Source organism: Mustela lutreola, chromosome 2 (genome assembly GCF_030435805.1).
Source record: "Mustela lutreola isolate mMusLut2 chromosome 2, mMusLut2.pri, whole genome shotgun sequence".
In the NCBI taxonomy this organism is placed as follows: domain Eukaryota; kingdom Metazoa; phylum Chordata; class Mammalia; order Carnivora; family Mustelidae; genus Mustela; species Mustela lutreola.
In genome coordinates, this window is record NC_081291.1 from 154,858,404 (window position 1) to 154,872,079 (window position 13,676).

At 37.0% G+C, this 13,676-nt stretch overlaps 1 protein-coding gene across 2 annotated transcripts in view; it reads left to right on the top strand.

Annotated features, from left to right (window-relative positions):
* The window catches only part of SLC9A9 (solute carrier family 9 member A9), a 695,514-nt gene that overhangs the window by 285,421 nt on the left and 396,417 nt on the right, over positions 1 to 13,676 (top strand). For both annotated transcript variants that reach the window (XM_059163846.1, XM_059163845.1), the window contains one exon: positions 1,910 to 2,025. In XM_059163846.1, the coding sequence (XP_059019829.1) occupies positions 1,910 to 2,025 (116 nt within the window). The remainder of the gene's footprint in view (positions 1 to 1,909; positions 2,026 to 13,676) is intronic.

The window sequence follows — 13,676 nt, forward strand, 5'->3', positions numbered from 1 at the left end:
AAATATACTGAATGAAGCTACCCTGCTCCTGTCAACAGGCTGCATGACCTAGTAACTGGCAGAATACCCTTCCCAGCATGAGTGTGAGTAAACTGCCATGATTGAGACCTCTTAGACTTGTCTCTTCCAGTAACCATTGTTGTGTCCCATGACAAAGCCTTTCTCAGAAATGTTAATACCTTCAGCTTAGTTAAGATTCAGCCTTCTCACTATAGTCCGCATTCTTCATAGTAATGTTGGCCCTCTCTGCTCAAACCCATTTTGGCTTAACAATTACAACTCAGAGGGTAGTATTATTTCCAAGTTCTTAGCGATACTCCATTGTTGTGCCTTTGTACAACCTAGAACCACCACCTAATAGGATAGCTGTGAGTATATTATATGGGACAGTATATAATATAAAATAGAGAACTATTCATCTAGGCAATATTCTGTAGTGGTTAAAAGCCTGGGCTAAGGAGTCAGTTCCCCACAGTTCAGATCTGGTTTTGCAACTTAATAGCTATATCATCTTGTGCCCGTTATGTGATGACACTGTGTTCAGTTTTCTCATCTATAAAATGCAAATACTGCTTTCCTTATAGGATTAATGTGTGGATTAAATTAGCTAAAGCATGTAAAGAAATATAAATAGTAAGTACATATTACCTATTTTGATAAATATTATTAGCAGTAATAATAACCCCATTGAGAATGTACTACGTGCCAGAAACCAAATGTACATTATCTCTGATAATCCTTAAAACAATTCTATGGGCTAGCTATTATTGTTATCACTATTCCATTAGTAAGGATATTGAGGTTCAGAAAGTTTTAGTAATGTTCTAAATCCACATAGCTGGTGAGTGGTAGAATCTAGATTTAAACACAGATGTGTCCAAAATATTTTCTCATGGAGAAGTTTTTTTAACAGAATCTGAAATATCTGCATTTTCATTGACATTATAATTTCTAATCTGTTTTCTAGCCTTTTTAGCCATGCTCACAACTTAGAACATTTTTAAAGAAATTTATTTTCAAAGCATGTGAATATTTTTAAACATACATCTATTGGTCTGAGAATCTATAATTTCTAAAGACTCTCAGAGTCACTAATAGTGATTTTACTATGGTCCAGTTCACCAATCTCTGTATTTCCTCTACTAGGATTTTGGCAACAATCAGTCAGTTAAATAAATAAATACAATTTAAAAGCTATAGGGTGACAAATGATGACCAAGATAGATAAGCTATGTTCCATGGTGTGTTTGGTAAGCTTAAAAACCTTTTATATTCTCATGAAAAGAATAGCTATCCTTGCAAGATCAAAACATAAACCTTTCAGGATTCATTTTCAACAACATATTGAAGTTATAGGAGTTCTTTACTAACAGTGATTCTGTACCCAGTATGAAAGTATCTTGACATTAGCAGTGGTAGAGACCCATCTATTGTAAAGTAACTTGTTGACTGGGTGTGCTATGTGTGACAGATATCCTCTTCATTGCAATGACAGACTTGAAATTTGAGCACATTTCAGACATCCCTACCACACAAAACAATGAAAACTGAAAAACAATCCATTTACAGATGTTAACCCAGCTGCTATATTTGTGGCCATAATTTGCTATACCATATTTGACAGATTATTTTTTATATCCTTGAGATGTATTTATTTTCATTGAAATATGCTATAAAATATTCTTTTACCTTTTACCAGGTGAATGAATTGGGATATTTGGTTAAAATGTATTTCATAGTCAAGAGATTTATACAGTGTACTGAGAGCTAGCATGACCATGAATTGGCAGAGTGGCAGTAATTTGTGCATGATGCTTATTCAGGAAACACATTAGAATGTTAGCTATGATAGCATGGATTTGCACAGGATTCAGCATAATGTTTGAAGATCTTATTTTTCTCTTAACAGGTTAATTATGTATGGCTTTGTGAAAGCTATGGTATATGCTGGCCAGTTGAAAAATGGAGACTTCCATTTCACTGACTGTTTGTTTTTTGGTTCACTGATGTCCGCTACAGATCCAGGTAATTGTTCAAATTGTATGGTGTTGTTTTTTTTTGTTTTTTATCTTTTTAAGAATCAAACATTTAAATTAAATGTTTCTCTAAAGACCATCACCTGAGTCTATATCATAATAATTCCATATTCCTCTTCACTTGCAGTTGACATATGTGTTAGAGATTTAAAAAAGAAAGGAAAGAAATAGGTGAATATCTTAATAGCTTTCAAAAAATGGATCTGAAAACAATTTCAGTGGTGGGAAGTTCAGACTTTAAAATTCATTATAGCTTATTTCTTTAGAATGTATAGTCATTTTGAGCTATAGGCCTTATTTTTTTCTCCAACTTGTCTTCTTTCAAAAGTGATCTGTTGAATTAAATGGTAAAAAATATTTTCAAAAAGATTGTTTATGGGTGCCTGGGTGGTTCAGTCAGTTAAGCATCTGCCTTTAGTTCAGGTCATGATCCAAGGGTTCTGTGTTTGAGTCCTGCACTGCGGTCCCTGCTCAGAGGGGATTCTGCTTCTCTCACTCCCACTACCCCTTATCCCTGCTTGTATTCTTTCTCTCTTGCTTTCTCTCTCTCAAATAAATTAATTAAATCTTAAAAAATATCGTTTACTATGGAGCTTTTCAAACACATTAAGAGTAGGGAGAATAATAAAAAGAATTTTTGTATACCCTTTAGCAATTACCAATATGGCCAGTATTTTTGTCTATACCCCCTCTACACTTCCTTTTATCATAACTGGATTATGTTAGAGTAAATCTCAGACATTGTATCATTTTATTTGTAAATATTTTGAAAAATGAACATTGCCATTATGAAACCTAAAAATATTTATAATTGTTCTTTAATATTATAAAAGAGGTAATCTCTGTTCAAATATCCTCAAATGTCATTTTATCACTATCATTGTTAGTTTGTGTAATAGTTTGAATTAGGACCAAATAAGGGCTCCATGTTACAATTGATTAATACGACTATTGAGTCTCTTTTAATTTATATGTTCCTCCTCCATCTTCTATTTTTGTCAGTTTATTTGTTTAGAGAAAAAATAAGCAATTTGTCTTATAACTGAAATGAATATGGCTCCTTAAAATATTCTCCTATACCGCATTATTTCTTGTAAAACTGATGGTTAAATCTAGAGGCTTAATGAGATTCATGTTCATCTTTTTGGGCAATATTACTTTATAGGTGGTGCTGCGAGTTTCTAAAGCAAAACACCGCATAGTGATTAGTGACTCAGCTGTCAACCTTACTCACCACACTATTGCAGTTTCTCCAACAAAAACCACCAGAATACATCTGTAACTAAACAAGTTGTGTTTATTACATGTTATAATGAGAGAAAATGCACACCAAAGGAAACATAGAACCTTTCAGAGAGTGTTAGAAAGGATTCATTATAGGCTTGGACTTACATTTGGTGATTTTAGAGAGGGTTTAAGGAATTGGAGCTTTGCTCTGGATAAGATGCTGTCAGGAAACAGAAGTGCTTGGGGAGAAAGAGCAAAGGCAGAGGGAGAGAAAGAATCTTAAGCAGTTTCCGCACCTAGCGTGTGAGCCCAACTCTGGGCTCAATCTCCTGACCCTGAGATCATGACCTGAGCCAAAATCAAGAGCTAGATGGTTAACTGACTGAGCCGCCCAGACACCCCAGTTTTTGTTTTGATCCCTCATGGTCATAGAGTGACCTTGTCTGATGTTGTTCTATGAAATTGTCCGTGTGCAACAGGAGAACACCAAGGGTAGGAGGATAATACTGGGTCATTCTAAGAATTTTTAAGAGCTGTTTTGTCTCTCTTAGAATAACCCTCTGACCAGTGGTATTGGCACCATGTGTTCGCTTGTTGTAAATGTAGAATCTCAGGCTCAATCCCAGAGCTACCAAATTGGATTCTAGAATTGAACAATATTCTAAAGTCATTAATATGCACATCAAAGTTTGGGAAGCATTACCTTTTAGAATTCCCCATTTTAGCTAAAGATTTTAGTATGTATTGATGGTTACTGCTTAGTTAGTCCAGTATTAATTAGGGGTTACAAGTTAGTGATATGCTAATCCTATTCTAATTTTTGTTTTTATTAGCTAGTTTTCTCCTATAAATAAGCAGCTTTTCCAATGAACTTTTAAAGATTATTTATTTATTTTTTTGACAGAGAGGGAGATCACAAGTAGACAGAGAGGCAGGCAGAGAGAGGGGGGAAGCAGGCTCCCCACAGAGCAGAGAACTGGATGCGGGGCTTGATCCCAGGACTCTGAGATCATGACCTGAGCCAAAGACAGAGGCCCAACCCACTGAGCCACCCAGGCGTCTTTCCAGATGAACTTTTAAGTACCCCATGATATCATTTGAACAAAAAAGCAGGATAAATGAGTGATTCTTTCCCTTTATTTACTAATTTTCAAAATAACGAATTGTTTCCTTAGCATTCTTTACATATGATCAAAGAGATTTCTTTTTTAAAGTATTATTTCAACACATGGATTTTAACATGGTTGATATGTTTGGAGCTACTGCTATCATTATCTTATTTTTTTAATTTTTTAATTTTAGAAACAATATTTTTATCCCCAGGGGTAAAGGTCTGTGAATCACCAGGTTAACACACTTCACAGCACTCACCAAAGCACATACCCTCCCCACAATGTCCACAACCCCAGCCCCCTTCTCCCAACCCCTTTCCCCCCAACAACCCTCAGTTTGTTTTGTGAGATTAAGAGTCACTTATGGTTTGTCTCCCTCCCAATCCCATCTTGTTTCATTTATTCTTCTCATACCCACTTAAGCCCCCATGTTGCATCACCACTTCCTCATATCAGGGAGATCATATGATAGTTGTCTTTCTGCTTGACTTATTTCGCTAAGCATGATACACTCTAGTTCCATCCATGTTGTCGCAAATGGCAAGATTTCATTTCTTTTGATGGCTGCATAGTATTCTATTGTGTATATATACCACCTCTTCTTTATCCATTCATCTGTTGATGGATATCTAGGTTCTTTCCATAGTTTGGCTATTGTGGACATTGCTGCTATAAACATTCGGGTGCACGTGCCCTTTTGGATCACTACATTTGTATCTTTAGGGTAAATACCCAGTAGTGCAATTGCTGGGTCATAGGGCAGTTCTATTTTCAACATTTTGAGGAACCTACATGCTGTTTTCCAAGGTGGTTGCACCAGCTTGCAATCCCACCAACAGTGTAGGAGGGTTCCCCTTTCTCCGCATCCTCACCAGCATCTGTCATTTCCTGACTTGTTGATTTTAGCCATGCTGAGTGGTGTGAGGTGATATCTCATTGTGGTTTTAATTTGTATTTCCCTGATGCCCAGTGATATGGAGCACTTTTTCATGTGTCTGTTGGCCATCTGGATGTCTTCTTTGCAGAAATGTCTGTTCATGTCCTCTGCCCATTTCTTGATTAGATTATTTGTTCTTTGGGTGTAGAGTTTGCTAAGTTCTTTATAGATTTTGGACACTAGTCCTTTATCTGATATGTTGTTTTCAAATATCTTCTCCCATTCTGTCAGTTGTCTTTTGATTTTGTTAACTGTTTCCTTTGCTGTGCAAAAGCTTTTGATCTTGATGAAATCCCAGTAGTTCATTTTTGCCCTTGCTTCCCTTGCCTTTGGCGATGTTCCTAGGAAGATGTTGCTGCGGCTGAGGTCGAAGAGGTTGTTGTCTGTGTTCTCCTCAAGGATTTTGATGGATTCCTTTCTCACATTGAGGTCCTTCATCCATTTTGAGTCTATTTTTGTGTGTGGTGTAAGGAAATGGTCCAATTTCATTTTTCTGCATGTGGCTGTCCAATTTTCCCAACACCATTTATTGAAGAGGCTGTCTTTTTTCCACTGGACATTCTTTCATGCTCTGTTGAAGATTAGTTGACCATAGAGTTGAGGGTCTATTTCTGGGCTCTCTATTCTGTTCCATTGATCTATGTGTCTGTTTTTGTGCCAGTACCATACTGTCTTGATGATGACAGCTTTGTAATAGAGCTTGAAGTCTGGAATTGTGATGCCACCAACTTTGGCTTTCTTTTTCAATATCCCTTTGGCTATTCGAGGCCTTTTCTGGTTCCATATAAATTTTAGGATAATTTGTTCCATTTCTTTGAAAAAGATGGATGGTACTTTGATAGGAATTGCATTAAATGTGTAGATTGCTTTAGGTAGCAGTATTTATTCTTCCAATCCAGGTAGCAGTATTTATTCTTCCAATCCAGGAGTATGGAACATTTTCCATTTCTTTCTGTCTTCCTCAATTTATTTCATGAGTATTTTATAGTTTTCTGAGTATAGATTCTGTGCCTATTTGGTTAGGTTTATTCCTAGGTATCTTATGGTTTGGGGTGCAATTGTAAATGGGATGGACTCCTTAATTTCTCTTTCTTCTGTCTTGTTGTTGGTGTAGAGAAATGCAACTGATTTCTGTGCATTGATTTTATACCCTGACACTTTACTGAATTCCCATACAAGTTATAGCAGTTTTGGAGTGGAGTCTTTTGGGTTTTCCACATATAGTATCATATCATCTGCAAAGAGTGATAATTTGACTTCTTTGCTGATTTGGATGCCTTTAATTTCCTTTGGTTGTCTGATTGCTGAGGCTAGGACTTCTAGTACTATGTTGAATAGCAGTGGTGATAATGGACATACCTGCCGTGTTCCTGACCTTAGCGGAAAAGCTTTCAGTTTTTCTCCATTGAGAATGATATTTGCGGTGGGTTTTTCATAGATGGCTTTGATGATATTGAGGTATATGCCCTCTATCCCTACACTTTGAAGAGTTTTGATCAGGAAGGGATGCTGTACTTTGTCAAATGCTTTTTCAGCATCTATTGAGAGTATCATATGGTTCTTGTTCTTTCTTTTATTGATGTGTTGTATCACATTGACTGATTTGCGGATGTTGAACCAACCTTGCAGCCCTGGAATAAATCCCACTTGGTCGTGGTGAATAATCCTTTTAATGTACTGTTGAATCCTATTGGCTAGTATTTTCTTGAGTATTTTCGCATCTGTGTTCATCAAGGATATTGGTCTATAGCTCTCTTTTTTGATGGGATCCTTGTCTTGTTTTGGGATCAAGGTGATGCTGGTCTCATAAAATGAGTTTGGAAGTTTTCCTTCCATTTCTATTTTTTGGAACAGTTTCAGGAGAATAGGAATTAGTTCTTCTTTAAATGTTTGGTAGAATTCCCCCGGGAAGCCATCTGGCCCTGGCCTTTTGTTTGTTTGGAGAATTTTAATGACTGTTTCAATCTCCTTACTGGTTATGGGTCTGTTCAGCTTTGTATTTCTTCCTGGTTCAGTTGTGGTAGTTTATATGTTTCTAAGAATGCATCCATTTCTTCCAGATTGTCAAATTTGTTGGCGTAGAGTTGCTCATAGTATGTTCTTATAATAGTTTGTATTTCTTTGGTGTTAGTTGTGATCTCTCCTCTTTCATTCATGATTTTATTTATTTGGGCCCTTTCTCTTTTCCTTTTGATAAGTTGGGCCAGGGGTTTATCAATTTTATTAATTCTTTCAAAGAACCAGCTCCTAGTTTCGTTGATTTGCTCTATTGTTTTTTTGGTTTCTATTTCATTGATTTCTGCTCTGATCTTTATGATTTCTCTTCTCCTGCTGGGCTTAGGGTTTCTTTCTTGTTCTTTCTCCAGCTCCTTTAGGTGTAGGGTTAGGTTGTGTACCTGAGACCTTTCTTGTTTCTTGAGAAAGGCTTGTACCGCTATATATTTTCCTCTCAGGACTGCCGTTGTTGTGTCCCACAGATTTTGAACCGTTGTGTTTTCATTATCATTTGTTTCCATGATTTTTTACAATTCTTCTTCAATTTCCCGGTGGACCCATTCATTCTTTAGAAGGATGCTGTTTAGTCTCCATGTATTTGGGTTCTTTCCAAACTTCATCTTGTGGTTGAGTTCTAGCTTCAGAGCATTATGGCCTGAAAATATTCAGGGAATGATCTCAATCTTTTGATACCGGTTGAGTCCTGATTTAGGACCGAGGATGTGATCTATTCTGGAGAATGTTCCATGTGCACTAGAGAAGAATGTGTATTCTGTTGCTTTGGGATGAAATGTTCTGAATATATCTGTGATGTCCATCTGGTCCAGTGTATCGTTTAAGGCCTTTATTCCTTGTTGATCTTTTGCTTGGATGATCTGTCCATTTCAGTGAGGGGAATGTTAAAGTCCCCTACTATTATTGTATTATTGTTCATGTGTTTCTTTGATTTTGTTATTAATTGGTTTATATAGTTGGCTGCTCCCACGTTGGGGGCATAGATATTTAAAATTGTTAAATTTTCTTGTTGGACAGACCCTTTGAGTATGATATAGTGTCCTTCCTCATCTCTTATTATAGTCTTTGACTTAAAATCTAATTGATCTGATATAAGGATTGCCACTCCTGCTTTCTTCTGATGTCCATTAGCATGGTAAATTCTTTTCCACCCCCTCACTTTAAATCTGGAGGTGTCTTCGGGCTTAAAATGAATTTCTTGGAGGCAACATATAGATGGGTTTTGTTTTTTTATCCATTCTGATACCCTGTGTCTTTTGACAGGGGCATTTAGCCCATTAACATTCAGGGTAACTATTGAGAGATATGAATTTAGTGCCATTGTATTGCCTGTAAGGTGACTGTTACTGTATATGGTCTCTGTTCCTTTCTGATCTACCACTTGTAGGCTCTCTCTTTGCTTAGAGGACCCCTTTCAATATTTCCTGTAGAGCTGGTTTGGTGTTTGCAAATTCTTTCAGTTTTTGTTTGTCCTAGAAGCTTTTAATCTCTCCTTCTATTTTCAATGATAGCCTAGCTGGATATAGTATTCTTGGCTGCATGTTTTTCTCGTTTAGTGCTCTGAAAATATCATGCCAGCTCTTTCTGGCCTGCCAGGTCTCTGTGGATAAGTCAGCTGCCAATCTAATATTTTTACCATTGTATATTACAGTCTTCTTTTCCCAGGCTGCTTTCAGGATTTTCTCTTTGTCACTGAGACTTGTAAATTTTACTATTAGGTGACGGGGTGTGGGCCTATTCTTATTGATTTTGAGGGGCGTTCTCTGAACCTCCTGAATTTTGATGCTCGTTCCCTTTGCCATATTGGGGAAGTTCTCCCCAATAATTCTCTCCAGTATACCTTCTGCTCCCCTCTCTCTTTCTTCTTCTTCTGGAATCCCAATTATTCTAATGTTGTTTCGTCTTATGGTGTCACTTATCTCTCGAATTCTCCCCTCGTGGTCCAGTAGCTGTTTGTCCCTCTTTTGCTCAGCTTCTTTATTCTCTGTCATTTGGTCTTCTATATCACTAATTCTTTCTTCTGCCTCATTTATCCTAGCAGTGAGAGCCTCCATTTTTTATTGCACCCCATTAATAGCTTTTTTTATTTCAACTTGGTTAGATTTTAGTTCTTTTATTTCTCCAGAAAGGGCTTTTATATCTCCCAAGAGGGTTTCTCTAATATCTTCCATGCCTTTTTCAAGCCCTGCTAGAACCTTGAGAATTGTCATTCTGAACTCTAGATCTGACATAGTACCAATGTCTTTATTGATTAGGTCCCTAGCCTTTGGTACTGCCTCTTGTTCTTTTTTTTTGTGGTGAATTTTTCCGCCTTGTCATTTTGTCCAGATAAGAGTATATGAAGGAGCAAGTAAAATACTAAAAGAGTGGCAACAACCCCAGGAAAATATGCTTTAACCAAATCAGAAGAGATCCCAAATCGTGAGGGAGGAGAAAGGGGATCAAAAGAGGTTCAAAAAGAAAGAAAGAAAAAAAAAGAAAGAAAAAAAAAAGTAAAGAAAAGAATTTTTAAAAAGAAAATGAATAAAGAAAAATATAAAAAAGAAAAAATATATATATTAGATAAACTAGTTAAAAAACGTTAAGAAAAGAAAAGGGTAAAAGTTAAAAAAAATTTTTAGCAGAAGAAGAGAAAAAAAATGAAAAAGAAAAAAAATTAAATTAACTGCAAGACTAAAAAAATCACAGGGAGAAAGCCATGAGTTCCGTGCTTTGCTTTCTCCTCCTCTGGAATTCTGCTGCTCTCCTTGGTTTTGAAACCACACTCCTTGGTAGGTGAACTTGGTCTTGGCTGGATTTCTTGTTGATCTTCTGGGGGAGGGGCCTGGTGTAGTGATTCTCAAGTGTCTTTGCCCCAGGCGGAATTGCACTGCCCTTACCAGAGGCTGAGTAATCCACTTGGGTTTGCTTTCAGGAGCTTTTATTCCCTGAGCGCTTTCCATAGATTTCCGGAGGATGGGAATACAAATGGCGGCCTCCTGGTCTCTGGCCGGGAGGAGCCGAGAGCCTGGGTCCCCACTCCTCAGTGTGCCCTCAGAGAACAGCGCCCAGTTACTCCCGTCTGGCTGACCTCCGGCCGCGCTCCGAGCTCACCGAGCCTGCGACTGGTTCAAGGTAACCCCGAGCTGTGAGCTCACTGTCGGGTCTGTCTCTGTAGCCGGCTTTCCCATTCCAATACCTGCAAGCTCTGCGACACTCAGACACCCCCGATCCTTCTTTGACCCTGCCGGACCTGAGGCCACGCTGACCCTGCGTGGGCTTCGCCCCAGTTTAGCCTCTGGAGCGATGTCCCTCAGCGGAACAGACTTTTAAAAGTCCCAATTTTGTGCTCCGTTGCTCCGCGGCTTGCTGGGAGCCGGCCCCTCCCCCCAGGGTCTATCTTCCCGTCACTTTGGATTCACTTCTCCGCCAGTCCTACCTTTCAGAAAGTGGTTGTTTTTCTATTTCAGAATTGCTGTTCTTCTTCTCTTCGATCTGCCGAAGGATTTGTAGGTGTTTGCAATCTTTAGATAAGTTATCTAGCTGATCTCCTGCTAGCTGAAGTAGTCTCAGCCTGCTACTTCTCTGCCATCTTGACTCCTCCTATTATCATTATCCTTTTTGATGTTCAAAATACTCCAACTTGACAACTGAGAGCTTCTTCAAGTTTCTCCTATATTCTTTTGTCATGACCCCAATGGTCTTTCATAGATTCTTTTCTTTGGGTAGGACTATATGTTCCAACCTTATTTTGTGTGTTTCCCATACCGACTTGGAACCAGCCACTTCTAAGAGGGATAATTAATTAGAGACCAAAATTTGGCACTAGGGGTTTTCATTGCTATTGGATTGGTCATTGTTTCTAGATATTTTTATTTGTTTTGAAGGAGAAATAATATCACAAATTTATGTTAATATTTTCAGTTCAAATTTAGGATTACAGAAACTTTAGTTAACTGCCTAAAGTTTTTATTTTATTTTTTCTTATGCTTAATTTTCTTCTTATTACATAAATAATTTCTTACTTCCTTAAAATAAATATTTTCAAAATTATGCTATGCATATTATTTAAAATTATGATTATTGAAAATTTCTTAAGGTTTCCTTGTGGTTCTTTTTAACCTTTGGTTATATCCGACTAGGGATAAACAGCTAAAAATTACTGTTTGAAGAGCTCTTGAAATCATTCCTCTGTGGGTTCTATCTTGTGAATATACGATAATGTTCATTTATATAATTTTGTTTTTAACTTTTGTTTTAAAAGTAAAGAGTTACAGAATTCCAAAATGAAAACCATAGAACCAGAACAAGAGACATCTAACTTCTATTCCTATCCCCTCTACCCTAACATTCCAGCCATTTTGATTGGTCTTTCATTTACCCTTCTATTTTTAATCTAATACACAAACACACATACCCTACTATATGCTACTATACAAATGGTTCTTCAACTTACTCTTCTTTAACAGTATTTTAGAGAGTACTCAATAGCAATATGCAAAGATCTCTCTTATTTTTTTCCTTTGCAATTATGACTGGTGTTGCAACTAATAATACTAAAATAAACACCTTTCCACATTTTTCCAATGCTTCTTTGGAATAGGTTTATAGAAACAAGTTAAAAGGTAAATATATTTTTCCTAGATGCCAAATTTCTCTCCATAAAGTTTGTACCATTTTGCATTCACACTAGCAACATATGACAGTACCTATTCTTCACAAATTTTTCAATGCAGAATTCTGTCACAGTTTTGGATTTTTATTTCTACAGTAGGTGAGGATTTGTGTCTCCCTCTGGTTTGACTTAGTCTTTCTCTTATTATGAATAAGGCTAAATATTTTTTCATATGTTTAAGGGACATACGCATTTTTTCCCTGGAAATGAACCATTTATAAGATGGCTTTGCTTGAATAGGGTTGTCAATTTTTATTTTTCAAGTTTTAGAAGCCTTTAACATATTAGTGATATTAACCTTTTGTCTGTAATATAAGTTACAAAATTTTTCCAAATGTCCGTTTTATTTTGTTTATGGTATGAGGGAGGAAAATATTTTTTAATGCATGATGTTGACTTGTTTCCTAGAAGAAGATGGAATAAAAGTAGTGTCAGATTAGGAATTTGTGGTCTAAATTAGAGGAGCAGAGTCCTAGTGTAGAGGGACAAACTGTTCCATCTTCAGGGTTAGAGACAGCTCAGCCACCAGATCATTGCCGAAAGAGCTCATGCTTCACTCTCACAGCCCAAGGGAAATGTAGAAGTTCCTTGGTAGCATCGGGAAGCATGAACTCAAGATGATATATTTTCAACTCATCAGTGATTTCTACTTGAGGTTGTTCTTTTCTGCCCATATATGGACATTTTGCCTTTAATGGTCAAGTCCCATTTTGTGTTACCTTTGCACAATCAGCATGTCAAAAAGCATTGCATCCATTGTTCCTGGTCCCAATGCCAAAGGCCAAGTTTGTTGCATTCTATTGAGTGATTCAACCAGCTCCAAGCACAATTGTATCATGTTAAAGCTTTTCTCCTTCTGTGGCTGGTGATATTCCTGAGGTTATGTTTATATGACACAGGAAAACTGATTGAAATAGAAAAATAAATCCAACTTGGTAAGATGGATATTTATCTGCATTGTGTCAAACAATTGAGTTGACTAAACTTTTCAAAACACAGAATTGACTCACAGCCATAAAGAGAATTCTGGGAACCAAATCTATTTTCCAAGTCTGGCACCAGCTGTGCAACTTTGGATACCATTTAGCCTTTCTAGATTTTATGTGTTCTTGGAAGTGGAAGATATTTGATTTCATTTCTCCCAACCCCTTCATTTTACAGATGAAGAAACTGACTTTTCATCTGTAAAATGAAAAGTTTCAACTAGAGCCCTTTCCAGTTTTAACATTCCCTGTATTTTATTTCTGTAAGATTGGTTTTCATTTTGAAACAAGCTTTTGTATTAAAGAAAGTTAAAAATCAACCCAAAGCCCACCCCATCCCCAGCCCAGCCCAGTCCCAAGCATTCTTGGGTTCTAACCCTGATTCATCAAATGTTAGAGAGGATCTTACATAGCAGAGACCCACACATGAACAGGAATACTTAAGCTTTCTTCTTTTACTGTGAGCTAATTGTTATATTAAAACACGCTGGACCTACTCTGCTAAATTGGTGCAATTTAAGATCTTCAACAACCTTAAAACACCTAGTTAATCTTACCCTACAATTATTCATTTATTGCCTAAATTATTGTGACTCACTAATTTATGAAAGAGAGCCTATACTCTCCAGGCAGGTCTGACTTTTCTTGGCCTTCTTTAAATTAATTATTTCCCATTTAGCCTTAGCTAAATCTTAGCCAGGTGTTTTTAACTATTCA